General features: G+C 58.4%; 3 protein-coding genes across 16 annotated transcripts in view; 1 reads left to right on the forward strand and 2 right to left on the reverse strand.

Annotated features, from left to right (window-relative positions):
- WWOX (WW domain containing oxidoreductase) overlaps positions 1 to 1,703 on the reverse strand; it is a 474,241-nt gene extending 472,538 nt beyond the window's left edge. For 2 of the 4 annotated variants that reach the window (XM_074550821.1, XM_074550822.1), the window contains exon 1: positions 1,541 to 1,701. In XM_074550821.1, coding sequence (XP_074406922.1) covers positions 1,541 to 1,647 — 107 coding nt within the window. In that variant the 5' untranslated portion in view covers positions 1,648 to 1,701. Of the gene's footprint in view, positions 1 to 1,540 lie in introns of all 4 variants that reach the window. The other 2 variants (XM_074550819.1, XM_074550820.1) reach the window with 2 other exon arrangements.
- Positions 1,704 to 4,242: 2,539 nt separating this feature from the next.
- NDRG4 (NDRG family member 4) lies at positions 4,243 to 22,952 on the reverse strand. Of its 4 annotated transcripts, XM_005489926.4 has the most exons (17): positions 22,819 to 22,952; positions 18,968 to 19,059; positions 18,465 to 18,509; positions 12,380 to 12,485; positions 11,043 to 11,163; positions 10,727 to 10,789; positions 10,472 to 10,532; positions 10,099 to 10,185; positions 9,947 to 10,003; positions 9,515 to 9,618; positions 8,951 to 9,007; positions 8,804 to 8,855; positions 8,214 to 8,261; positions 7,945 to 7,980; positions 7,694 to 7,745; positions 7,124 to 7,162; positions 4,243 to 6,539 (listed from the first exon to the last, which is right to left on the reverse strand). In XM_005489926.4, the coding sequence occupies exons 1-17, from the start codon at positions 22,853 to 22,855 to the stop codon at positions 6,385 to 6,387; spliced, it is 1,212 nt and encodes a 403-aa protein (XP_005489983.1). In that variant the 5' UTR covers positions 22,856 to 22,952; the 3' UTR covers positions 4,243 to 6,384. The 4 variants fall into 4 exon arrangements, with proteins under 4 accessions (XP_005489983.1, XP_005489984.1, XP_005489985.1 ...); XM_005489927.4 differs by lacking the exon at positions 7,124 to 7,162; XM_005489928.3 differs by lacking the exons at positions 18,465 to 18,509; positions 18,968 to 19,059; positions 22,819 to 22,952 and adding an exon at positions 14,667 to 14,827.
- Positions 21,949 to 26,707, forward strand: LOC102063027 (uncharacterized). 8 transcript variants are annotated; one of them, XM_074550827.1, is made up of 4 exons: positions 21,949 to 22,696; positions 23,257 to 23,324; positions 23,989 to 24,133; positions 24,330 to 26,707. In XM_074550827.1, the coding sequence occupies exons 1-4, from the start codon at positions 22,517 to 22,519 to the stop codon at positions 24,387 to 24,389; spliced, it is 453 nt and encodes a 150-aa protein (XP_074406928.1). In that variant the 5' UTR covers positions 21,949 to 22,516; the 3' UTR covers positions 24,390 to 26,707. The 8 variants fall into 8 exon arrangements, 2 of the variants coding, with proteins under 2 accessions (XP_074406928.1, XP_074406927.1); XM_074550826.1 differs by having other exon boundaries at positions 21,950 to 22,696; positions 23,985 to 24,133; positions 24,330 to 26,397; XR_012582410.1 differs by having other exon boundaries at positions 21,954 to 22,696; positions 23,266 to 23,324; positions 23,985 to 24,133; positions 24,330 to 25,810.
- Positions 26,708 to 27,060: the final 353 nt, after the last annotated feature.

Consider the following 27,060-nt stretch of genomic DNA (forward strand, 5'->3'; position numbering starts at 1 on the left):
TTGGACATTAAAATCTCATCTTTCATTGAGTATTTTTAAATAACAACCAACTTTTAAGAGTCAAGCAGGGATTGACTGAATGCCCAAATTGAGAGCTGCCCAAGTGTGAAATAAAAAGTGACAACAGCAACAAATAACACACAAATAACTACAGATAACCTACAGGCCCAACAGCCATGTACAAACAACAAAAGCAACTTTCCCTTCTTACAGCAAGGCCACAGTGACAACTCATGGTATTACAGGGACCACAGCTGGGGAGCTCAGACTAAACAAGCTGTGCACCTGTGTGACCTGAAAATAGGAGATATTTAACCAAATTACAGCAGCCTGACAAGCATTTGCTCTCCACCTGTGTGCTCACCTAACTCTCATAAACACTTTCAAAAGTCTTCAACCAAAAGAATCTTATTCCAGCTAAAAGTTCATACTGGTGATGAGGCGTAAAGTAAATTCCCAGAATATGCAGAAGAATCACACATACAGGGTGTATACTTAAAGGCAGCAACAGTGCAATATATTTTTAGACACCTTGGGCAAGATTTTCAGACAGCAAAGATATTATATTCCTGCTATGCTGTTAAACTGAAGCAGTCCAGCTTCACAAGAGTTTTGAAACTGACCTGTTGAACTGGCTGTGTAACAATTATGCTCAATGATACCTTGTTATTTCATAGGTTTGTTACTTTCACCTAGTGATTCCTTCCTGAAAGAACTTTTTAAATCAAAGGAAATATACAAGAAATAGACCTAAGGAAAACAAACACCTAGAGAGAAATTGCAGTGTTTACAAGGTATGGATAAACGAAAGCATTCTGTCCAGCGTTTGTAAGAGCAGAATTTGGGAGGACAAGGCACTGGTGAGATTAAACCATACTTTTTGTGGAAGGGAATAACTCTTGTGGCTTTAAACAGAAGGAGGTCCCAAGATCAGCATGGCTATAGAAATCACACAAGAGGAGAGAGTGTATAAACACATATTCTACTGAGTTAGCTCATCCTGCGGCACACTCCCTCTGTAACCCGGGAGGATGGGATGGAATCCTGTCCAGCAGCACGGGCAGAAGGAGCACAATGCAATTTTTCATCTCTTGCCCCAGGTGTACTGAAGAGCTGCGGACATGCACAGGGTTCAACTTCCACCGCACCTGTTTCTCCTCTGCTCCCACAAGGAAGCAAACTGACCAATCTGCGATATTGTGTGAGCCTTAACCAGCACGCACAAAGATCGCTCCGGAGCCCTGAGGCGCCCTGGAACAGCTCCGGGCCGGCTCCCGGCCGCTCCGGCATCGCTCCCAGGCGGGTCCCGCGGCTCCGCACCGCTCCGGCCGCTCGGAGCGGCTCCGCAGGGGCGGCTGTGCCTGTGAGAGCCTTCGGAGCCCGTCCCGCACAGCCAGCCCAGCGCTCCCGCAGCCGGGCGGGCACCGCACACCCGGACCTCGCACCAGCCCCGCGGTCCGTCCGTAAGGGGCGGCTCCGCGGACGCTGCCGCTGGGCGGTCAGAGCACTCCCGGCGCGCTTGCCCCGCTCCCGCCCTTACTTGGCGTAGTAAACCCAGCCGTCCTTGGTGGTGCGCTCCTCCCAGCCCGGCGGCAGCTCCTCCTCGCTGTCCGTGTCCTCCAGCCCCGCGTACTTGAGCGCGGCCATGGGCTCGGCGCGGCCCCGCTCCGCCGGCGCGCCCCGCTTCCGCCCGGCCCCGCGGCACCATGGGAGCTGTAGTTCCCGCCGCATCGCCCGGGGCGGCGGGGACACCGCGGTCACCGACACCGCAAAGGGACCCGGTTGATCTCGGGACGGGGGTCGCAGGGTTTAGGCTGCTCTGGTGGACCCTAGTGAGGCACATCTGGAGTGCTCTGTCCAGCTCTGGGATCTCCAGTACAAGGGAGATGAGGAGCGAGCGGAGAGGGTCCCATGATGAGAGGTCTGGAGCGCCTCATGTGAGGAGGCACCGCGGGAGCTGCGCCTGTTCGGTCTGGAGAAGAGAACACTGAGAGGGGATCCCATTAATGCATGGAAATATCTCAAAGGTCGGTGCCCAGGGGATGGTGCAAGGCTCTTTTCTGCCGTGCCCAGCAGTGGGACGAGGAGCAATGGCCATAAACTAAAACACAAGTTCCACCTCAAGATGAGGAAGAGCTTTTTTACGTGGAGGGTGGCAGAGCTCTGGAGTAGCTGCCCAGGGAGGTGGACATTCAAAACACATCTGGACACGTTCCTGTGCCACCTGCTCCAGGTAACTGTGCCTTGGAAGGGGGATTGGACTGAAGATTTCCCAAGGTACCTTCCCATCTGAGCAGTTCCGTGACTTTCAGGGTGTCAGAGGCTTTCAGCCCTCTGGAAGCCGCTTTCAGAGCGGTGAATACAGTGAGGCCCTGGGAAGCAATGGGAAATGAACTGGTCTTGAAGGGCAAAAGTTCTTTATCCCGTTAGCTGTCCCCACCTTATCTCGGGGATGAGACTCTTCCTCATTAGTGAGGGATCCTTGCTGAGGAAGGCCTGGCTGGAGAGAAGAACCAACACCCACCTGGGACCCTGCAGGTGGCTTCACCTGCTCAGAGGCACAAACACAGTCACCTTACCAACCCTGGCTCATTGGTGACACAGCACAGTCAGCTGCAAAGGCTGAAGCATTCAGTGAGTTGGCAGAAAGCTGCAGTAACTCTGTGCTGGCAGCTGAAGCCCTCTCCCCTGTGCAGCTGTGATAGATGGAGAGGGAATGGCTGTCACCATTGCTCAGCTGCTTCTGATTCCCAGACCTGTGTGCTGTCATATTTCTGTCTGTTTACATAACCAAACCCAGCAGCCAGCGGCTGTAACAGCATTGTTGTCCTTTAGAGGGGTGTTTTAAACAAAAATCAAGGCAAAGGCGGCGCTGGGCAGAGGATGTGAGCACTCCAAACCACACCAGGTGGCAGTGCAGCCTCACAGATGCACCGCAGGCTCTAACTCGAATTTTCATGCACTATTTGAGACACTGACCTATATCGTTTCCTCACTCCCCACTAATAGCATCCGTATCTGGCCAGAAAAAACAGCCTGAATTTTTTTCTGCCCTGCTGCTCCCCTTGCTTTGCAGGTTTCCCCGAGGGATTACACGTACTAAATGATCTCCTCCTGCTAGAAATAAAAACTCATGCATCATCAACAGCCTGTTCTCATGCAAGTATTACTGGCAGCATTAAAAAAAGCTGTGACTATACTTTTTTTGGGTAAACATTTGGGAAGGAAAGCTTCCAAGAAGAGGTAACTGAATGTGAGATGGACCAGGTCCCAAGAAAATAGATTATTTAATCTGAAGTACAGAAAAAGAGTTTTAATTTAGCAGTAGTACTGTAGGGATATGGAGTTGTTAGTTTTCTTCCTGTTGCAGTTTGTCAGTATTCAGCATCCAGCACTCCATGAATTGCATTCAGTGGGAATGTGGAAATAATTTGTCTGACATCCTATCCCAGCCATCTGTACAGCATAAAATCTGCATCATGTCCTGGATGGATACAGCAGCATTTCTGCATTTCAGTGATAAGGGTGGGGTGTGTGCAGTGTACCCCATCCCCCCAGGTGAGGCTTACCCTGACCAGCAGAACCAAACCAGCCCAGAAAGGCTCCTGGGCTGCCTGCCCACCCCTGAGCTCAGCCTTGGCCCTCTGCATTCCCCCCACATGCCCAGGCTTGCTCTGCCCACCCCAGGCAGCCATGAGTGTGGATTACACAGCCACAGTGTCTCCATCTTTGGCTCTGGGCCCTCTGCAGGGACTGGGACCAGTCTGGAGTGACCCAGCACGAGGCAGATACTGACACACTCAAGCGGGGACAAGGATGCAGGGATGGGATCCTTCCCTGGTAGGACTTCATGCACTTGGAAAGGGCCATGGCCTGGGACACTCAGACCTTGATGGGGAAACAAACAGGGAGTGGACACGAAAGCTGAGTCTCCCAAGGACCCTGCTCATCCCCACAGTTGTGCAGAAACAGATCTTTCCTTCCCCAGTGGATACCCCTTGGATCCAACATCACTGGCTACAACTGGCAGCTTTCCAGCCTCCATCCACTCTTTACACACAGGGCAGCCTGCCTATGGCTACCCCAAAGCCAAAGCACCCACAGCTTTCCCCCATGTGGGCATCACTAGTGGGGTTGGTGGCCAAGGTGTGTCCCCCTTGTCCTCTGTGACTGCCAGGTCTCTGCAGGCAGGCCCCAGCTGGGCTCAGACCCATTTCTCTGCAGCATGTTGTAAAGAGCACAGCAGGTTCTTAACATCTTTATTAGTTAGTTGGTTTATTTCCAACACAGTAACTCCTCTCTACAACAACAGGTTAGTTAGATCCGGTTTACATATTGCTGTCTCACGAGTGCTGCGGCCTCCGTGCCGCTGTGACAAAACCAGGCTGCACTCAGACAGGAAAATGTGTTAAATTCCGCTGTGACTGAGGAAAAAAAGGAAAACCAACAAAAATCAAAAGAACAAACCACCAGGGAAAACCAAACCAACCAACCAACAAAACCAAGGTGAGGAACTGAAGGCGAGCACGGCCACACCACCTCCAGGGAAACCACACGGCACTGCTTGGACAAGAATGCGAGGAGGAGTGAACCCAAAAAGGTCAGGGATTGGGCAAACCCTTATATATATATTATGTATAGGTATTTATATATATATATCATCTGGAAGGACACGCTGAGAAAACAAGAGATCGCAGCGGTATCTACCATAAAAAGGAGCTACGTAGCTTTCAGAGTCACACCAAGAAGGAAGCACACAGCAGAACAAAGTGGGGGACAAAGGGGCACACTGGTGTTTTGGGGTGACCTTTCACCAGGGGAGGGTTTGGGTGGGGCACGGGTCTCAGGGCCAAAAGCCCTCATACACCCGCTGGGAGCCCCAGGAGCTCTGTGCCCTTCACTGGGGAGCAGGGATGGGGTCTGAGGGCAGAATGCTTTTGTGGGGCTGGCTAGGACCTGCTCCAGCGGGCTGGTTCTGCTCGCCCAGGTGGTGGCACCTGGTGGGTTCCCTGCTCAGGTCCCCTATGGACACCCTACAGAGACCTGAGCACCCATCAGCAGAGGCAGGGCCATCCTTACCTGTGCCAGGAGGGGCTGGGCACGGCTGCTCGGGCAGCAGAGGCTGGGTGGCCATCACTGGGGTTATGCAATGACAGGGGTCTCTGTGCTGAGTGGGAGAGGCAAGAGCCACCTGGAGTTGGTGGGGGCCCCACGGCCTGGGGGGAGCCAAGCCCTTGAGAGACGCCCTGCTCGGTGTGCAGGCAAAGTGCTGGAGGTGGGGGGTGGATCTGGGGAGCCTCGGTGGGTCTGGGCAGCCGTGTGGGCAAAGCCAGACCAAGGAGCGCTCCCCACATCCCATGGGTCACCCCACAGTGTCAGCACCTTGTGGTGAGGCACCTTGCGGGGCAGGGGGTGCTGAGGGCTCCCCAGCACGGCGGGGGGACTGTCTCATCTTATTGCTAATGGCTCCTCGGTGATGACACCCACAGGTTGTGGCAAAACTTGAGGTGGGATTTGCTGTGTGACATCCCTGAAACAGTGGCCTCTGGACCCTGGCAGGCTCAGCCCAAGAGCTGGGAGTGGAACTGACAGTGTGGCAGGGCCAAGCCAGCCAATTCCTCCCTCCCCAGTGCATTTCTGGTGGCAGATGGTAATTGTCCTTCTTGCAACAAGGGACCAAGGAAGTGCCACCTCCGGTGGCAGGGGGACACTCAGGCCACCCTTCTGCCATTATAGCTTCTGGAGTAGGGCTGACCTCTCTTCAGTTGCCCCAGGGCAGCCCTCAGGGTACATGACCAGGGCGAAGGGACAGTTTGGGATGTGATTTCTCATGAGGCTCAGCCAGCTCTGGGGTAGCAAGTCCTGGGTGTGCTGGGGGATCCCGTGCTAGCTCTCCCTAGAGAGGGCCACCAGGGAGAAATGAAAACTGCATCCCTAGGTACAGACCAGTGACCTCCCAGTAACGCTGCTCCCTGTTCCTGTATTCCTTTTGGTCAGCCATCAGTTGAACTTGGGAGACCAACCTACCTCCTGTGTCCTCTCCACGTGCTGTCCCATCCCATCATAACATCCTGTCCCCATCTCACCACCCTGACCCTGCTACCCCATCCTGGCCCTGTCCCCCTGCCACCCACCCTCCCAAGCCAGGGCCAGGCCGATGCTGGGGAGGGTGAGGACCAATGCAGAACCATGTGTGACTGCTGGACAAAGCCCCTCTCCTTCTCCTGTACCAGACAAGGGGGTGAGGCCAATGGCAAAGAAGACAAATTGACCCCGAAGAAGCGAGGGCCCTGGTGGAGGATGTCCACGGGGCGGGTGGGTGCTGGCGGGATGCTGACGGATGGGAGATGGCTCTGAAGGAGACGTCGGCGGCGGGCGCGGGCCTCAGCACGAAACCTCCATGGTGTGGTTGATCTGCCCCATGGCCTCGGTGCTCTCCGAGTGGGTGCAGGCGCGCGGGCGGGTGCCATCCACGGAGCTGGCGCTGGTGAGGGAGGCCGTGCGGGAGCGTGCCAGGCGGGTCATGCTGGCAGATGGCACTGCACGGGCACACAGAGACAGCCACGGTGCTCAGATCCCTCTGAAAACCTGAGCCAACACTGCCACCAGCCCTGCTCCCCAATGCAACTGAGCCTGGGCACAAGCTTGCAGCAAGCGGTGCTGTGACAACACGAGCAGCTCCAGGTGAGGGACAGCAGGGCAGGGCTGCTCTGGGCAGGCTGAACACCAGGCTCACTCCTGGGCATGCAACCTCTGGGCATCAGGCAGTGGGAACCCCTGACTACCATGCTCCAGGAAAAGAGTGAGCTGGGATCAGAGCTCCCCTGGCTGCCCAGGGTGTGCAAGGAAGGTGGCACCATCCCTCAGCCAGGATGGCCCACCTGGAAGAGGGTACAGTGGGCACACTGCTGAGACTGTGCCTGCATGGAGGGGGAATTGTCTGAATGGCATTTCTCAGCCCCCAGCCCTGGCTTAGGGGGCCATCTCAGGCAAAGCAGAGCGAGGCAGTGGGCATCTGGCAGGAAAGGGCCAGTCCTGCACCCAGGCTGCTCCCAGAGGTGCCCAGGCAGCTGGAGGGCACAGGCCAGGCAGGCACCATGCAGCAGCGGGCACTGAGCGGTACCTGTGCCTCCACTCAGCCTCCGATCCTTCAGGTGGGTGACTGGCAGGGGCAGGAGAAGGGCAGGGAGGGCAGAGAGAGAGTGTCAGCCCTGTCAGCCACTCCTCTGGGCCAGGAGCCCCTGCCCAGCCCACGTGTGCCTGCTCACGGAGCTGTCCCTGTGCACACACACTGCACACACACACGGACACACAGACACCCACACACATGGACTTTTGCAAGCATGCACACACGGGTCAACATGTACACACACAGGTCAACATGTGCACACACATGGTCTTAAACTGTGCACACACACACACACAGACTTCTGGACGTCAGCTCTGCTTGTCTTCATTGCACACACACAGCCCCTGCTCATGCATGCCCACACACACACATATGTGCACACCAACACGGGGAGCCTGACACACACATTTGTAACACAGAGCCTTTGTACACACATCTGTGTGCACACAGAGCCTGTACTCCCCAGTCCCCTGTGGACACACTGACAGATAGACCTGCAGCAGGTCAGCACACACATGGGCACACACAGACCCACACCAGCCCCAGCCCAGCCCCAGCACTCACTGTAGCCCATGCCTTGCAGGAAGTACTTGAAGGCTTCGGTCAGCTTGCCTGGCTGTAGGGAGAGAGCAGAGTGAGCTGAGCTGAGGCAGCACTGAGGCTGAGATACCCTCTCAGCCCTGAGCAGCTTCTGGCAGCCCCAGTGTGAGACCCCTATGCCCTCATCAGCCCATCCCCAGCTAGCCAAGGACAGCACCAGTGCATGTCTCAGGGCCCAGTATGCCCAGGTAACTGGGGAAATTGTGAGGGCTCACCTGTGTGACCTGGGGCAGCCCACCAGAGTCAGCCATCTGCAAAGAGAAGGTCCTGCTTAGTTTGGGAGGGTGCCTGTACTGCCCACCATCCCCCCGTACCCACTGGCAGGATGCCACTGCTGGGGTCACCCTGCTCTGCCCATACACCCCCAGATTCAAGGGCCATGATGGACCTGGAATGGAGAGATGGGGACACCCTGCAGCCCTGGGGCAGAAGGCAATGGGGCATTTCATAGGCAGCAGGAACTTCCCTACTGCCACGAGCCTACCTTCAGGAATGTGGTGTTGGTGGGATCCAGCTTGGAGTTACACTCCACCTGCAGGCAAGAGAGATGATATTAGCACCCTAGGAAGCCAGGAGCCAAGAAGAAGTAGTCCACTGTCCCACAGCATTCCAGCTGGCAAATCCCACCCCAGCCAGGAGCAGACAGGGCACTAGGGGAGCCCTGCACCTGCAGGACCTCCATCCCTGCCATGGGACAGAGGGGACTTTCCCCCCATGAGTCTGGGGACTGGAACGGGAGGTGAGGGGGACTGGTGAGTCACTCTGTGTCACACGGGTGTGTACAGACACACAAGTGTGCCAGCAGCTGTGTGGGTGCATGTGGCAGAGCAGGGAGCGCCCGTGTGCCGACACAGCCAAGCGTGCACAGAACACATCTGGGCATAGAAGAAAGGGAAGTTTTCCAGGTGTGGCAACCACACAGCGCTGTGTATGCAGAGGTGCCCACACGAGCAGGCAGGTCTGCACACGAGCAAGCAACTCCCACCCCCAGGAGCTGCCGTGTGTGTGAGCAGGCAGTGAACATGTGCGTGCCCGTGCGTGGGCATCGCCCGCCTGGCGCCCTGCAGCACTCACCACCCCCTCCTCAGCAGGCGCGTTGTCTCCGACCACCAGCATCACGGGGCAGCTGGAAGTGACAGGAGAAGGGGCCTGGTCAGGGATTGGTCTGAGTGAATTTCCCTGCCCAGGGACCCCTCCATGACTTGCTGGTGTGACTCTTACCGCAGCGTCTTGGCATTGGGCACAGTCCCAGGCCGGTTGATGTCCAGGTCCCTGCGGCTGATGGGGGAGAAAGGCCAGTGTGAGCTCGTGAGCAGGTGCCACCACTGATGCCACAGCACAAGAATCAAGCCACTGTCAGCCCCAAGAAGCCACACACAGCCCTTCTGTCCCAGCACCTTGTGCATGGAGGATGCCCCAGCCATCTCTGCCACAAGATGAAGCACCCAGCAGAGTGGCAGGGCTCCCAAACCCCTACATGCATGAGACGGCATCTCTGCCCCCTTTCCCAGGCCTGTGCCAGCACCCAGTGCAGGAGGAGACGTGGGAATGTGTACCCATGGCAGTGGGCTCTGGGACATGGCTCAGGCACCACCACTCCCACATGCCCAGCCAGCAGTGGCAGACAGGTTTGCACTGCTGCCTGCATGCACTGGAGGGTGATGACAGCACCCAACAGGGGTGTGGGCTCTCACAGTGACCTCAGAGCCACTCACCAGCACTGCAGCCCTCACTCTAGCACAGACAGGGACCCAGCCCTGCAGTGGGGCTGCCTGGAGCACTCACCCATTGTACATGTTGAGGAAGAGCTGGAGGTTGAACTGGTTCACCACACTGCCAATCTGCTGCCGGTAACTCTGCACCAGCTCCGTGTTGTTCATCAGCTCCTCCTGTGCCAGCAGGGGATGGAGGTCAGGGCAGGTGCTGGGGACACACCCTGCTCCCCAAGTCCTGCCCATGCCAGCACAGAAAAGGGAAGCTGGGCATTGCAGCTGGGCACAGTGGTGCTGCAGGCAGCACACCCAGGCAGGACATAGGCACAGGTCACAAACTTATCAAGGTTAAGCCTCAGACCAGGCAGGGCTTGACTGAGCCCAACCCCGTATATGGGACAGGCCCAGTGGCACTGTGGCACTGGCAGGGCACAGCCCAGGTGACCCAGCTGGGATGCTGGGCCAGGGACTGGTGGCAGAGGCCTGGAGGATGCACAGCCCTTACCTGGCTGAACAGGTGGGACAGGACAATGTCTGGCAGTGTGCTGGTGAGGCCAGAGAGCTGCAGAGGGAGCACAGGGAGTTACTGCACTGCCTTGGCTGCCTCCTGCCCCAGGAAGCTGCCAGGACTGGCAGGAGGGGTCGGGGCCTGCCCACCTTGGCAGCTGCCCAGTCAATCCAGCCTTTGCCATTGGGGTCGATGTTCATCAGGACCAGCCCTTCGACCAGGTCAGGGAAGATGAGCTGCAGAGAGCAAGAGGGGAGAGGCTCAGAGGGGAGGGGAGATGTGCCCTGGGCAGCCCCCCACCAGAGCCACTGCAATGGAGCTGATGTGACCCCGTCCTGGGAGCAATGGGAGACCACCCAGCCACTGTGGCCTTGGCACTGCTGTCCTGTGTCCCCCAACCCCCCGGGAGCCTCTGCAGCAACAGAAACTGCCTGGAGGTACCAGCTCCTGCTCTTCCCCATGCCCTGGACTGGCAGCAGGTACAAACAGCTCAAGGCCAGCCCATCCCAGCCCCAGGCTCACCGCAAACTTGGCCAGCACGTAGGCTCCTGCCCCAACACCGATCCCAATCACATACTTGAACCTGGAAACATGGAGAGGGGTACATGAGGGACAGCAGGCTCCAACACGTTCCCTGGGACACCCCTCCACCCACAGCAAGAAGAGTTGCTGGATGTCAGCTTACAGGGACAACTCCCCCAGCCCCAAATCCTTGTCTTCTGTCCATGTCCCTGCCAGGACCCTCAGCCAGCAGCTGTGGAAGAGAGGCTGACTCACCCGAAATGCTGCACCACGCTGGGTAACATGGCAGCCAGCTGGTCCATGGATGGGTACTGGTACCTGTGGCACAGGGAGGCACAGGATGGTCGTTATGGAACCTGTTCAGAGCACAGTGTCTGGGACAGGGCAGCTGGGCTGCCTGAAATGGGCAGGGAAATGCCACCCACCTGCAAACCACCCACCCAGGGCCAGTCATCTGCCACAGGCTTTGGAAAGACCCACAGGCAGAGCACAACTGCCACGCAGCAACAACCCAAGGGGCAGGGAGGTGACACCCCAGCAGGCACAGTGAGCCCCTGCAGCTGGCACCTACCCCTGAGGGAACTGTGAGGCTCCTGCCTGCTGTCCTGGTGCATCCACGTGGCACACCACAAAGTGCTTTGTGATCTCCTGCATGTCCTCGTAGTTGAAGAAGGTGTTGAAACAAAGCTTGTCTGTCAAAGGGCAGGTGGGTATCAGAGACCAAACACCCCAACTCTGGGGCCTGGTGGGTCAAGGCAGCATGGACAGCAGCTGCCCACCCTCCCACTGCCCTTCAGCCAGGAGGTGACACCAAAACCATCCCATCCCCTCCCTCCAGGCTCCTTGTCCTCCCAGCAGGGACCACAGTTGCTGTTAGCAAGGGCTGCATCCCTCCAGGTGTCAGGAGGCATGGGGATGGACAGACACAGCCAGAATAGGGAGTTTGGGGTGACCTCATTCTCAGAAGGATGGGGCTGAGGGATGCAGAGCCCAGGACTGCAAGACCACCCAGTGGGCAGCAGGATTAGCAGCCTGGGCTATTAGCCCTGTCCTCAAGCAAACACAGGATTTGAGGAACAGCTGCAAATCTCCCTGTTTGGAAAGAGCCAAAGAAACATCCCCAGCTGTGGACAAGACCCCAGCACTGCAGTGGGATACAGACACTACCAGGGCTCGGAGGGCTCCTGTCCTGTTCTGTCCCATGGCATCAGTGCTGGACATGCCTCCCAACACGTGGGGTGAGGCAGGTTGTGAGGCCTTGCAGCCAACATGACGTGTACCTGAGCAGCCAGAGCTGCTGCAATGGTGACACAGCTCATGTGGCATGTCAGTGACTCAGCCTCAGCCGCCAGCAGAGCGGGAGATGCTTCTCCCCACTCGCAGGGAATTGAGCATCCTGGCTCAGCTGGGGGCACAGGGCTCTGGGTGCAGGTCTAGGGCTGCAGGCTGACAGAAAGTACAACACCTCCACATCAGAGCCCCAGCTCGGGGTCCCTCCTTTCCTGCTATTCCCAGTCTCTCTTATCCCCCATTCCGCTCTGCTGCCAGCTGGGTCCATGCTCTGAATACCAACAGGCTGGAGATGGCAGTGAGAACCAGCCCAGCATCCCCCATGTCCCATCCCTGCTGTGGGCAGCATCCCCCGTGTCCCATCCCTGCCGTGGGCAGCATCCCCCGTGTCCCATCCCTGCCTGCTGTGCTGTGGGCGGGCAGGCAGCACTGGGGTGGCCAAGCCCTCCTGGCTGTGCCTGGGCTTTGTGTCCAGCTGAGCACCCAAATTCCCCTGGTGCTTTCAGATACCCCGTGCAGCCATGGGTGGGAGCAAAGGAGCTGAGCCAGGGTGATGTCCTGGCAGCCCTGGGGCTCAGCCCTGCCTGCCCTGCAGCCCCAGCTGGGAGCAGCACTCACGGTTGAGGCCCACATCGTGGTAGGTCAGGATGGCCGGGCGGTTCCCCTTGGGAGAGCCCCGGATCACCACGTGCAGCAGCCCGTAGGGGGTCTCAATGTCGTGTTCCTGGGGAAGAGGAGACAAAGGGTGATGCCCACATGCCCTAAGGCATTCTTTCATCCTCTCCTGCCATCACACCCTTCCCTGCTGCTTCCCCAAATGGCTGGGTCTTGTGGGAAGACACGGGAAAGAGAAGCAGCTGTCCCAGGAAAAAACAGCTCTGGGTATTCCAGAGAGGGTAGAAAGCAGGACAAATCATGAGGGAAGGGAAGGGAAGGGAAGGGAAGGGAAGGGAAGGGAAGGGAAGGGAAGGGAAGGGAAGGGAAGGGAAGGGAAGGGAAGGGAAGGGAAGGGAAGGGAAGGGAAGGGAAGGGAAGGGAAGGGAAGGGAAGGGAAGGGAAGGGAAGGGAAGGGAAGGGAAGGGAAGGGAAGGGAAGGGAAGGGAAGGGAAGGGAAGGGAAGGGAAGGGAAGGGGATCTTCAAGGGCTTGAGACCAAGAAAATTTTGGCAACAAGGGAGGGGCTCACAGCATGGCCCAGTTGGGCACAGATTTGATGTATCTGGGACAAACAGGCAGAGGTCAGACCTTGGACAGCACTCCAGGAAATGCTGCAACTGATCCCAAAATTACAGCTAAAGTAACTTTAAAACCTGAAATGGCAGTGCCCCCACACAGAGACAAAAACTACCCTGTGCCTCAGTTTCCCTGTCTAGGAGGCTCCTTTCCTTCCACATCCTGGCCCTTGCTGCCAGCCAGCACAGGAAACTGAGCGCAGGTGCTCCCCATGGACAAGGGACCAGAGCTCCCCTCCAGATGCCCACCAGCCAGTCCAGCAGCAGTGACCCCGGGGCTGGGATTGCTGGGTGCAGTATGTGCTGAGCAGGGCAGGGCAGGGCAGGGATGGTGGCAGGGTGCCCAAGCATCACAGCCCTCACTGCTGGCACTGGCAGCCCCATGGCTGGGCTGGTGGGAGGGGAGCAGGTACGTGGATGCTCACGCGGGTTACACGCCACCAAGGACTCTGAAGGACACGGGCCTGGGTGGGAGGAACAGCCTGGGGACAGGGTCTCCTCACTGCAGTGCCTCCCCTCACTAAGACCTGCTGTCCCTGGGGGAACACGGTGGCCAAAAGCAGATCCAGGAGACATCTCTTCTCATCCAAGGGCACCCTGACCCCATCCCTCATCCACAGCTGTCCCTCCACCCTCTGCAGCTGCATCAGGCAGAAGTGCATAGGCAATGACATCCCTCTGAAACAACAGATTGGGACACTGAGGCAGAGCAAGGGCCTGGCCCAAGGTCACAGAGCAGGAGACATCCATGTGGTGTGGTCCTGGGCACAGGGCTGCCTCCTTGCCAGCACCATCCCCGTGGTCCCCATCACATGCCCAACAGCTCAGCTTTCAATCCTACCCCAAAATCACCTGCCCACGGTAGCAGATCCAGCCTCAGCACTGCTCCTTCCTGCCCCCCACCCTCCAGCAAGCCAGGCACATCCTGCCCGTGGTGCAGCCTCTGCAGCACCGCTGGCTACCACAGCCCTGCCCTTTGCCGCAGGGATGCTCGCTGGGGGAAGAGCCTCGGCATGCAGGGGATGCACGCAGCAAGGAGAGAGGGGAACAAACAACCTCCGGCAAGGAAAGAGGGGCACAGACAACCCACAGCAAGCAGAGAGGGGCACAGACAACCCACAGCCCCAGCAAGGAGGGACATGGGGGTCTCAGCACCCACAGGTGTCTGAGCCCACCCATGTCCAGGCTACCGCTGCAGTGCTCCCACCTCTCTCACCCTCTCTGCACCAGCCTGTTGCCATCGGGTGTTGCCATCACCGCAGAGGCAAGAAAACAACTGAGGGCTTGTTTCAAAACAGGCAGAGACCCTGTCCCTCTGCAGCTCGGGGGGTGGGCAAGGGGCACTGTGCCCCCATCAGCACACAGCCCCAGCACGGGGCACAGCCGCTCACCCTCAGCCTGGGCACAGCATCTCTGCCCGCCTCGGGGAGGACACGCTCAAGGACAATGCGTCCCCAAAACCTGCAGCACATCAGGGATGCGGCAGCAGGGCTGGGGGAAGGAAGGGCTCCCCAGCCGTGGGTCCTCCCTGCCCCATTGCCTGCCTGACCTACTCCGAGCCCTGCCGGCTGCAAAGGCCCAGCCTGGGCAAGCAGCTGAGATGCTGGGGCAAAACACCTGCGGAGGGAGGGAGAGAGGGAGGGAGGGCAGCGAGCAGGGCAACGCGGTACCTACCCCATCCCAGCACTCCGGCATGGTGAGGAGCTGGGCGGACGAGGATGCTCAGGTGGGCCAAGCTGGAGGCGCGGGTGTGGGGCACGGGAACGCAGCGCCGGGGCTAAGCGGAGCTCTGCGCTGGCTCAGCCCCTCGCCTGCATTTATAGCGGAGCCCCAGCCCTGCGCTGAGCCCTCCCTCGCCCTTCCCCCTCGGCAGGCTTGGCCTCCATTGCGGGCGAGCGCCGCGATGGAGCCAGCACTCAGCCATTGGCTGCCGCGGGAATTATTCATGCTCCAATTGGCCCCAAATACCCTTGTTTATGAAGAAAAAACGCCTGGCACCGTGCGGTACCTTCTCCATCTTCCCTCTTTGGGCAGACGGAGGCAGGCGGGGTGTCTGGACTGGCATTCCCGCGGAGCAGCCCTGGCACGGCCAGGGCAGTGCCCGCTGTGCCCCTGCACACACCTGGCTGCGGCCACACAGAGCCACACAGAGCCCGCAGCCACGGCCAGGGCCCTGCAGCCGTGCCCGGGCAGGGCAGCACACACACAGCCACAGATGGACACGGGCACACACTAAAAAACAGGAGAGGGACACGGCAGGCGCGCTGTGCCACGTGCCCGTGACCATGTGTGTGCATGCACAGGAACACGTACCAACACAGACACACATGGGCTTGGCAAAACCCTGTGTGCCAGGGGAAAAACTGGGAATGTTAATACCAGACCCACACCAAAGCACGTACACCCCACTGGGAGGAGTGGCACACCCCCCAGGCCCGACCCTGTGGGTGTCAGTACCTGTTCTGTGCATGTCGTGCACACCAGGAGCACACCTGCTGCATCAGCATGGATGCCACGGCCATCACTAGTGCTGCTGGATGCACAGCGAGCTGCACACCTGCAGAGCCTTGGACAGGTGTGCACAGAGGGGCACACACATGTCCATGCCTGTGTCACCTCGCCCAGCAGCACACCCACACAGCTGTGGGATGATGGCACACAGGGGATGTGCAGGGTTTGTCCCTGTCCTGGGGATGTGCAGGGTTTCTCCCTGACCTGGGCATCACCAGTGGCAAGCAAATAAAGCAGGAGGAGAGACAATCCAGCCGCTCCAAGGGGTTGGATTTTGTCCCTGGACTGACACAATGCTGTGTGCATGCACACACGTGTGAGTATTCCCATGTGCACATGTGTGCAGTAGAAGATTTCTTCCCTAATTCTAACGAGGCCTCTCACCACCACAGCCCCAAAAACCCAAAGCAGTCTGTGGGTGCCCTTCCCCTGCACCCTGCCTGCCCCTGCCCAGCCCAGCACCACTGCCCAGCTTGGCATGACCAGCACAAAGCTGGGCAATCGTGGATGGAGAAGGAGTCCCACAGTCCCTTCAGTGCCCTTCAGGAACCCACTGAAAGCCATGTGCTACAAACAAGGCAGGGCTGCACAGGCAGAAGGTCTGGATGTGGGAGAAAGGACAGGCAGGCAGAGGGATGACATTCCCACTGCCTCCACCAGGCTTCACTCTGACTGCTCTGTCCCGTGGGGAGCTCAGACCTGGAAAGAGGCATCTCTGCAAGTGAAGGACTGAGTGTGATGGGGAATTCCAGCTCCCAGGTGGTTCCTGGCACTCCAGGTGCCAGTTTTGGTTTCCCAGCCCTGCTGCCTGTAGAGCCAAAGACCATGAGAGCCACAGTCCTCAGGAAAAAACAAGAGATGCAGAGGGATAAAAAAAGACAGAAAGTGATTAACAGAAGACAGAAAGGGTAGAAGAGCCAAGGTGAATGCAAAAGGGCTTCAGGGAGATGGAAGGGCTGAGCAAGGCTGATTTTGCTGCAGCAGCATCAAATGGGATCACCACTGCCTTGGCTACTAGCCCACATGCCAAGTGGGTGGCCCAGACCTCCTGCAGGATCCAGGGCACTGGGTCCCAGGGCACCTTCCCACAGCTCTCCTGCACCTTGGCTTTGTCTCAAGGGCTTTACTTTGGCTGGTGGCACAAGTGGGGGCTCCCCAGGCCCCCCACTGCCCCAGCCACCCTGAGCATCCCGCTGGCTCCAGGGAGGAGCAGAATGGACAGTGAAGAGTTAAGCTGGGGGCTGGATTGGATTATCCCAAGGAGGTGAGCCTAGAAAATTGGGTAAGATCTCCCCAAGAAATGGCAGGAAGGCCCCAGTCTTTGCACTGCACCAACTTGCAAATGTCAGAGTGGAGAAAAGGAGGTGGTTGCCCTGGCATAGCCCAGGAAACTCAGCCAATCCCTGCCCGGAGGCTCTTGGAGGGAAACCAGGAGGTGAAAAGGTCTGGCTGGCTTGGGAAAAGCTGCCTTGGTTGTTGCCCAATTACTTTTCTAGGTCCTGAAGTGCATCCTTGTGGCCTTTGCTGTCCAGAACTGCTCCACTTGGGCACCACCAGGGACACAGCTCAGTGCCACTGTGGGCCAGCCCCTGAAATACACAATGATTGTCCTGGGAGGGTCACTGCTCTTTAATATCCCCTGTGTGCCAACCAAGCCCTGCCCCAGCACAGCTGAGCCAGAGCCACACTGGTGCCTCTGGTGCTACTGAGAGCTCTGGGCAGCCTAGCACTGCCACCTCCCTCCCTCCTCACCTCCCTCTCCTTTCCCTGTCTCTCTCTGGTGACACCAGGAGGTTTGGTGTCCCCTCCAGTGGCCAACAGAAGCCTGAGCAAGGAGAGAAAGGAGCAGCCCAGCCCTGCACACCCTGCTGCTCCCAGCCCCAGCACCTCACCAGCTTTGGAGCTGCTGGGGAGGGCACCATTTTAATTATTTTGTGCCTTTTGAGAGGGCCATCAGTTTTGTCCCACTCTGTGAACCACAGCAGGCAGCACCCAGCACCCTGCCAATGGCCTTGCTCCCTTACCAGCTGCACCCTCCCACCTATGCAGGTGGGCCAGCCTCAAAATTCTGGTCCTGCTAAATCTGGGACCTGTGCTCCGCTGCCCTTGTCCCAGGATGAATGAATTCCACACTTACTTTGTCCTCACAGGTGCTGCTGTTTCAGCGCTGTACCTGCAAGGGCTCAGCCATCACCACCCAATCCCACTCTCCCCTTGGTCCCACTGCTGGCAAAGTGGCAGCACACAGCCTGAAGTTGTGACAATCACTGGTGTCCCCTGGCAGGGAACACTTTGGGAGGGGGACAGGCAGCACTAGCCACCACCCTCCCTCCCCAGGGAGCCTGGTGCAGGATGGGCCTTGGCAGAGGTGTGAGAGGGATGCAGACCAACGTGGGAGCCAGGCACGAGCTGAGCTCCCATGAGTGCTGGAGCTGCATCATGGGGCTCCTCTGGAGAGCAGGAATGGAGGTACAAGATGGGCAGTGCCAGCCAAGAGAGCAGAGGGGCCCTGCTCTCCAAGAGAGGTGGGTGGTATAGGGGGCAATGCCCCAGCCCTCCAAAAGAGAAGGAGGCTTTCAAACACCCTTATGTAAGCAGGGAGCTGGCATTGCCTGGGAAACCATCGCCATGGCAATGGTAGAGGGGCTGGAAAAGCAGCTCGGCCTTCCTGAGAAGAAATTGCCTGTTTTAAAGGTTTTGTCCCCAGCCCATGGCCGAGCGCCCACCAGCCACATCTGAGCGCCAGCACAGAGATGCCTGGCAGCATCCCCCTGTCCCCCTCTGACAAGGACCATGATGGATGAGCAACCTCATGCACAGACACTGACCAGGCACTGCCTCCCATGAAAAGGGACAACAACACCCCTGAGTCCACTCGGTGCCCCCCAGCCTTTCCCGGGCACAGGCTGCTGTTCCATGGGAAACCCGGGGGTGGGCAGCACCTCCCATGGCTGCTCCTACCTTCCAGTCTGTGTCCACAGTAGAGAGGAAGACATCCGAGTTCTCCTGGGATGAGAAGGAGCCGTTAGGGACAGAGACACCCCTCACCTCTGCAGTGCCCTCCCACCCAGCTCACAAAGCCCCTGGCACCACAGGCACCACTCCTGGGGCTGCAGGGGGCACAGTGCCCACATGTGCACACACACACACACACACACACACACACACACACACACACACAGACACCCCTCCACAACAGCTGCACACACGTGCATGTGTTACCTGAGTGTGAGGTAGCATGATGCGCAGCCTGTGCACACACATCCATCATCCCTGCAGACCTCACCTGTGCTCAGCCACACGGGCTCATCACCATGAGCACGCACTGAAAGCACCAATGTGCACCCAAAACCAGCACACACACACAGAGTGCCACCCCAGCACCAGCACACCACCCCTCCAGCCCTCCCAAGCTCCCTGTCCCCACATGCAGGAGCCAGAGCCAGCGTGGTCCCCACACTCACCAGCTCGGCGTCCTGTCCCCGCAGCAGCGGCTTCTCCTCGGTGAAGCGCAGCTCGTGCAGCCCTGCCATGGTCATCTCCTGCAGCAGCAGCCCTGCAGGGCAAGGCACAGGTCAGGGCACGTCCTTTCCTTGGGCCTCTTTGCCCCAGCCCCCAGAGATTCACAGGGCTCCCTTCCATAGGGATGGGACCCAAATCAGCTCCACTGCACCCATCTACTGTGGGCACTTGGTGCTTCAGCTTGTGCAGGGGCTGCAGTGAGCCCCTCTGCACAGAGCAGACAGTGCCTAGATGGGCTCAGCTCCCAGCTCCTGCCCAGCTCCAGTTCTCCCATTTAAGGACAAACCCATCTCCAGGGCATGATCTTGGGCATACTGAGGGGTCAGCCTCATCTGTCCATGCTGGTCACCTCATAAGCACTCAACCCAGAGCAAGAACATCCAAATTGCCATCCCAGCTTTCATCATCAGTCAAAGATAGAAAATCCAAATTTTTGGCCAATTTTAGGCTGCAGATAGGTATGGATGGGACAGAGGGAGATCTCCCTGCACAGGCAGAATGAGGGGTGATGTTTCTCAGCCATGCTGGGAGGCAGAGGGATGTTCCAAGCAGAAAGAGAACAGTGAGAGAGCCTGAAGTTTGTACAGCAATGATGGAAGAAATCCAAATGTGAAGCCTTTGCTCCCAAAGTCTTCTCCTCGCCTGTGAATCAGGTGCTGGCCTGTTGGTACCTCAGCCCCACGACTTGTGGGGACAGACCTCTCCATGGAGCCACAGCTCAGCAGCAGTGTGAGACTGGGTGCTGCTGACCTCAACCAACACTGGCATCTCCAAAAACACCCCCAGGCACAAGCTCAGCTCAGAGAGCATAAGAGAGCAAGGAGATCAGCAGCTGCCTGCACACAAAAGGTGAAAGACACAGGGAGCAGTCCAGGCTCCCCTGTGTTTGAATGGAATGGGTACCTGGCAAATCCTAGTGCCGGGGGATTATCTGCACTCAGACCTCAGGCATTGCCTTTGCAGCCTCTGTTTTCACCCTTTCCACAAGACCAAGCCTTCAGAAAAGCTGTTGCTTCTCCAAATCAGCCAGCACTGATCCCACACCCTCCCAGCTGTCTCCGATCTGTGCAATCTCCCTGGACATAACGGGGATGCTCTGGGCTGTACAGCAGCAGACACAGACCCACTCCATCCACACAGCCTCAGCCGAGCCTGCTCCACACTTTTTCCACCTCTAAACACAGGTGAACCCAGGCTGACAATGTGGGACAGCCAAGAAATGCCACAAATACTGCAAAGCCACCAGGAATACAGGAGCTGGCCATAAACTGTCCTCCAAAGTTTTTGCTCCTCCGACTGGGTTTTTCACTCAAAACTCAAGCAGGCTGTGCCACCTGCCTGCTCCCTGCAGACACGGCACTTTGCCTTGCTCCTTGGGAGCCATCCAACAATCCAGGACTGTTGGGAAGGAGAAACACCACTGCAAAGCCTCTCTAGATTCCCAGGGCACTGAGCACCAGGAGTCTCTGTGCCACCCCCTGCCCAGAGAGTCCCACCAGGTCAGGGGATGTTGCAAGGTGGCCTCAGCCCCAAGGAGGGGCACAAGAGAGGGGCACACTGCTCCAGGCTGGGCTGTGCTGCTGGGGAGATGGCTCTGTGGCACAGGGACAGCCCTGGCCCACAGTCCACCAGCACAGCCAAGCCAACACAGCCTGCAGAGCCACCAACAGAGCAGCCCCACAACCCCAGAAGGAAAAACAGGAGAAAAATCAGCCTCACCAATAGCTGGGTCTGGAGGAGAGCAGGAGAGTCCCACGCTGAGCACACCAACCCGCCGTGTGGCCACGGCCCCGGGGTGGCTGGGAACAGCACTTAGTGTATGGTGAATGCCTTTATTAATTACAGCCTGCAGCTAGTATGGGAGGGAGGGAGGGTGGCTGAGCCATGAGGAAAGGCCCCGTGACCTTGTTTGAGTGGTGGGGGCAAAGCTGGCTCAGGGGGACGTGGCAGAGCCCTGCCCCTGCACAGGGTGGACAGTCTCCCAAAGTGGGAGTTTGGGAATAGAGCAGGGATCAGTAAGTCAGGGATCAGTAAGCAGGATCACAGCCACGCTGCCACCTTCCCTGGGTGCTCTGCATCCCATGAGGGTTCCCACAGGAACCCCTGTCCCTCCTCAGCAGCGTAGCTGTGGGGCTGTGAGCAGTCTCACCCAGCCCCACTGGGCCACCGTTGCTGTGGAGGGTTGGTGAAGCCACAGCTCCAAGTCTCCCAGCCAAAACTCCAAACTTGGCTCCCATCTTCTGCCAGGCTAACGTGCCCAGCAACGAGCCTCTTTCCTTGCAGCTCACCCCAGTGCTCCCCAGGCAGCACCCATTCCCAGGGTACCCCCCAAACACACCATCTCTGCTCCCACTCTGCCTTCCCAGTGTGGTGCCACAGTTTCCTTGGCACAGCCAGGACACGTCTCTTCCCTAACTCCCAATCAGTTCCAAACCCAGCAGGACACAAGTGCTCTGTCTGGGACTAGTGCTCTGCCCCGCCAGGGCCCTGGCACTGTGCATATAGATGGGACAGGAACAGCCACATTGGCTTCCCTTCCCCGGGGATCTGCACTGCTGGCTAACTGCAGGAGAACCAGCTTGTAGCACTATTATTATTATTATTATTATTATTATTATTATTATTATTATTATTATTATTATTATTATATAATAATAATTATATCATGATCACGACAAGGCTGTGAGCTCCATTTCACACTTGGGAGCATGTTTGGTCACAAGGCAGGGATCCCTGAGATGTTGCCTCAGTGTCACAGGAGTCCCCATACTGATTACCTGCGAGCTGCCCTGGCACGGATGTGGTGCCCACAGGATGTTGGCACGGACACCTCGGGCTGACTGAGCAGCAACAAACAGGCAGACAAATCAGGAGAAGTGAGGGCTGGCCCCTGCCAGGCAGTGAAGCCAAGGCAGCCTTCAGTGAGGCTGGCAGAGGGAGGAAGGGAACTTGCAGCTCAGTCTGGTGTGCCCCCAGCATTGCCCCCCGAGCAGGAGGGATGGGGGAGCACGATGGGGTGAAGGAAAACCCCAGTGTGACACAGCCTGGCCACATCCTGCTCCACCGGTGCAGGAAGAACAGCCACGGCTGTCTCTGAACCCGTGCGGGACGCAGGACCCCAGCAGCCCCCACAAGCCCCTCAAGTGCGGTCCAGCTGAGGGTGCAGGACCGGGCAGCCACACCACGGGAGCCGCCAGGCCAGGCCAGGGCACACGGTGCCACCGATGAGGGCTGAGCAGCGCAGGGTCCGGGGCACACGGTGACACCGATGAGGGCTGAGCAGCGCAGGGTCCGGGGACACAGTGACACCGATGAGGGCTGAGCAGCGCAGAGTCCGGGGGTGGCGGAGGCAGCCGGGGGCTCTGGGGGGCTCAGGCTGTCTCGCAGTGGCTGTTGCTAAGAGCAGCCTCCAGCGCATTGTCGGGGCAGCGGGGAGGCTCCCAGGGGAGGCTGGCTGAGGAGCGGAGAGGCACCGCAGGGATGCTCCAGCAATGCCCCAGCCCCCCCCCCACCCCCGGCTGTCTGCTGCCGCCCCCTTTGCCTGGAGCTGCCGACTCCGTTCCCGTTCCCCAGCACCCCCGGCTGGGTTTTCCCCGCTGCAGCAAGGCATCGCCTCCCGGAGCTCGGGCAGGACCCGAGCCCGGCCCCCGCACCCCGGGAGCAAAGGCAGGGTGCGCCTGTGGGGCAGCTCCATCTCCTCGGGGGGCTCAGGGGCTGACGGCTCTCGCCGCCCCCGGTCCCGCCGCCCCTCCGGGTTCCACAGCCGCGCTCCGGCGCCGCGGCCGGGCCGTACCTGTCAGGAGCTCGATCTTATGCCGGAGCACCTTCATGCCGGGGCGGGCGGGGCGGGCTGCGAGCGGCGGCGGCGGCCCCGGCGCGGGGGGCGAGCGGAGCCGGTGCCGGTGTCGGTGCCGGTGTCGGTGTCGGTGCCGGAGCCGGTGCGAGGTGCGCGGGGCGGCGCAGGGGCTGGGCTGGGCACGGCCCCGCCGGCCGGATCCTCCTCCCCTCGCCGGGGCCGGAGGGGAGGGACGGGGCCGGGATCGGGAACGGGGGCACCGGGAGAATAACGGGGCTGAGGGAGGGAGGCGGGAGCGAACGGGAGATGGAGACTGCGGGGGTTCGCGGAGCGCTGGGGGTGCGGGGGCTGCACGGGGGATGCAGGCTGCCGAGGACACACATCACTGTCCGGGGAACCATTTCGGTCCCAGCGTGGGACTGTGATGGCCAATAGGTCCAACAGGTCCCTGTGGTCGTGGAGTCCCAGAAGCAGGGGGCAGCGGGAGCCCTCGGGAGCCCCAGGTATGGCACAAGGGGTCTGCGTCCCCCTGAGAGCAGGGCAAAGTGATAATCAAGGTGCTGGGGAGGATCTGGGACAAGAGGGGACCTGTGCACTACAATGGTACCTGGAACACAGCCTTTGGTGGCCATGGGATGTAAGGAGTCTTAGAGAGTGGGGCCATGAAGGACAAAGGGCTTGGGAGTATCCAGGAACAAAACCACAGATGACAAGGGACCTGAGGGTCCTCTGGGGCATGGGAATGCAGGTTCCCCTGGGCAGAGGATGGGCCTGATCAAGGTTGCCAGGTAGTTCCAGGATAAGAAGGACCTGTGCAATGAAGGTCCCCACAGCAGGGCCATAATGGTCTGGGGCTGTGAGGGAATAGGGGTCATGACAGTGAAGAAGGATCACCCAGAAGTGGAGGCTGTGACTGGGGTCATGATGACCCCATGCACACTCATGCTGGAGGTGTGGGGTAGCAGCTGCTTGGGGCAGAGCAGGAGGTTGTAAATCACTTGAATTCCCCTGAATTGGGACAATTGGGACACTGAGAACAGAGGGCCTTGGCTTGCCCCAGAGTAAGGGTTGAATCCTGCTTGTGTCCACACTAAACAAGCCCATCCTGCCACTGTTCCTTCCTCTGTACTTTGATATCACTTTAACTGATTTTTTTCCCACAGCTAGGGATGTAACAGCTTCCACTGCCATGCTGCCTGAGGCAACTGCACAGGACATACCATCCAAAACTGGCTCTTACCAAAACATGGGGAGCTCCCGAGGACCCCATCACCTCCTCTCAGTGGGCTTGGTTCCTCAGCACCTGAATCAGGTATCTCAGAGCTCATTCTCATTGCCCCTCAGCCAGCCACAGTGGCCAACAGACCCCTCTGCCTCAGACCTTTGCCTGCTGGGTCATGGGGTGCCTTGAGAGCAGCCACAGGCAGTGCTCCTACAAACAGCTGCTGAGGGGCTGGAGAAATGTCTGCTCATACTGACATTCATCCCTGGTACATCAATTTTAACAGCTTGTCCCAGGCTTTTTGGATGGCAACCAGATTTCAGCTGATTTCAACCTCTCCCGCTGAGTCACCACGAGTTCTGCATCCAGGCTGCATTCATTCGCCTTTTCACCTCAAAGAGAGGAAAAGCCCATGATGTCAGGGAGCTCAGGGACTCTTAAATCCCTCAAGTAGGAGCCAGCCCCTCACCCAGCCCTTCAATGGGATCAGATCTTCCCTACTTTCAGTGCTGCTTTTCCCCCCTCTTCTGTGGGTCCAGCAGCCAAGGGGTTTTCTGTGAACTGGTCAAGGATGAGACAGTGTTGGCTCTGATCTTCCTGGCATTGCATACATTTAAACCTCATCCTTCTCCTTCAGTTGCCAGGGGTTTCTATGGGAATAAATTCTTTTTCATGCTTGGGATTTATCTTTTCCGCAGCAGTCATACCTTCAAGGGGCAGAGGGGGCCAGAACTGCTGAACCCATGGAACTGGCAAGAGGGAAGTGGCAGGATTAGAGGCCCTGGGACTTTTCATTTTACCTGTCTCTGAAAAGACTCCATGAAAAAGGCAGGGACCATAAAACTCCAACACAAATGCTCCAGCATGACCCTGCTCCTCCCCAAAGTTCCTGTTGTGATGGTGCCATCTCGACCTGGCAGAGGTGACCTGGGACCCCAACCCTACTGCAGGCAGCTCTGCACCCCTTGGCCACCCTTCCCACGGTGTCACCCAGTGCTGGCAGTGCCACCAGGACCCCTCCTGAGGTGTGCAGCTGGTGGTGGACAGAGCACAGAGCTGCCATCAGCAGAGAGGAACCTAGAGGTGACCAGCTGGGAAGCAGAGGCCTGAATCCAAGCCCCGAGGCACAGGGCAGGGTTTGACACCCATCCCCAGCTCCAGGCTGAGGCTGTGCTGCACACAGGGCTGGTCTGGGCCAGGAGGAGAAGCAGCCTGGGGCAGACGTGCTGGCTGCCCAGGCTGGCTGTGCAGGACCAGCAGGATCAATGTGCTGTATTGAAGGGATCCATGGGCATCGGGTACCACCCCAGGCACAGGCAGGCCGGTGACGATGTGCAGAGGAGTCACAGCTAAATTTAGCCTCATTTGTGCGTGAGTGTGATGTGTTTATTCTTGCCCTTAAATAAAAACATTGTTGGGAGCCAGTGGCTGCTGGTTCTGCTTTGCTCAGCCCTGGACCTTGGGTTGTTTCAGCCTGGGATGGGTTCTTTCAGTCAAGCTATTCAAAAGAGGGAGAAACGAGAATAAGCAGTTAGTGAGACATATCCCAAAGACCTATTTTCAAAAGTGCTCAGGAGCCATTTCCCAGAATCCAGCAGTGCACACAAAGCAGTGGGAGTGTGACTTTGGTGGCTGTGGGGATGTGCTGGTGCTGAGGGAGAGGTGTCCTCCAGGAAAAGCTGCTTCATGGGCATGGGATGACATGCTGGATCCTTGACCATAGTGAGGGATGTCTTGGGCAGGTTGGTGATGGGCCCCATCCTGCAACCCACCTTGGCTGGACATCCCACCCCCAGGGCAGGCACAATCTGTCCCAGCCTCGCATCCCCAGGGCAGCAAAAGGCACACACCTTGCTGGCTCCAAAACAATCAGAACCAGAATGACAGCAGGGCAATTCGATCTTGGGTACCCCAAAAGAAACACCTCAAACCTTGCCCAGAGGTCCCAGATTGGTGCCAGATGGGTTGGTGTCCCCAGAACTGCTGGGCTTCACAGGGCAGGGCTGCACTGTGGGCTATGGGCAGGGACAGGGACAGGGACAGGCAGGAGCCAGCCCTGCTGCTCCACATCCTGACACCACACATTCCACTGAAGCTGCCTGGGAAGGTAAAATCCTGCAGGGAGCTCAGCATCCTCTCCCTGCCACACAGCCCCCGAGCCCCGGATGGAGCAGAGGCTGTGACCTGGCCCAGGGCAGAGCTGGGCTGTGCCCTGTGTGCCCCACAAAGCATGTGCTGGGGCTGGCCAGCTGCCCGTCCCCCCCGGCTGCCTCCTGCCCTCCAAACACAGGGCTGCCAGTAATTTTCCATCCTGGCTCTGAGCTCTTCCCTAACGAGATGTTCTCCTCTGTCCCTCTAACAGGGCTGGGCCCCATTCAAGTTTCTCTGCTCATTCAGACCCCTCACTGTTTTGCTGCTCAAGCTACCCACCAGTCCTGCAGGATGGCTGCTCCTCTGAGCCCTGTTCCTCACAGTGCTCACAGCCCCTCTGCCTCAGGGCAATGGGATGATTTTGTCCAAAAGCCAGGAAAAAAAAGAAGAAGAAGAAAAAAAAGACCAGCAACCAGCCAAGAAAAATTCCCATGGCTCAGCTGCACTGGGGCCAGGAACAAGGCGGCCCTGGGGACTTTTCCCTCAGCCATTTCCAAAGCTGCACCTCTGCCTGCAATTGAAGGTCTGGTCCATCAGCTGCACTGGTTGGCTGAGCACATCAGAGTAAAGTTGACTTCCAGAGGAAGGTACCTGGCCCTGGAGCACTGTGCCTGCAGGGTGTGTGCTGCCTTCAGCTCCTTCCCCTTGAATGAAGCTGCTCAACTCTGACCTCACTTCAGGCATTCACTTTGTGGGCCTGGAGAGCCACCCACTACCAGGAGACACCTCTTGTAGAGGCAGAATTCTGTGCCCATCTCTGGAATGAGATGAGGCCCCTCAGCCCCTCAGGCCCCTCCATCCCCTCCTGCCTCCCCCAGGCACAGGAGCCCCAGCAGCAGCCCTGCCCAGGCCCAGTGTGCTGCTTC

Source organism: Zonotrichia albicollis, chromosome 13 (genome assembly GCF_047830755.1).
Source record: "Zonotrichia albicollis isolate bZonAlb1 chromosome 13, bZonAlb1.hap1, whole genome shotgun sequence".
NCBI lineage: Eukaryota > Metazoa > Chordata > Aves > Passeriformes > Passerellidae > Zonotrichia > Zonotrichia albicollis.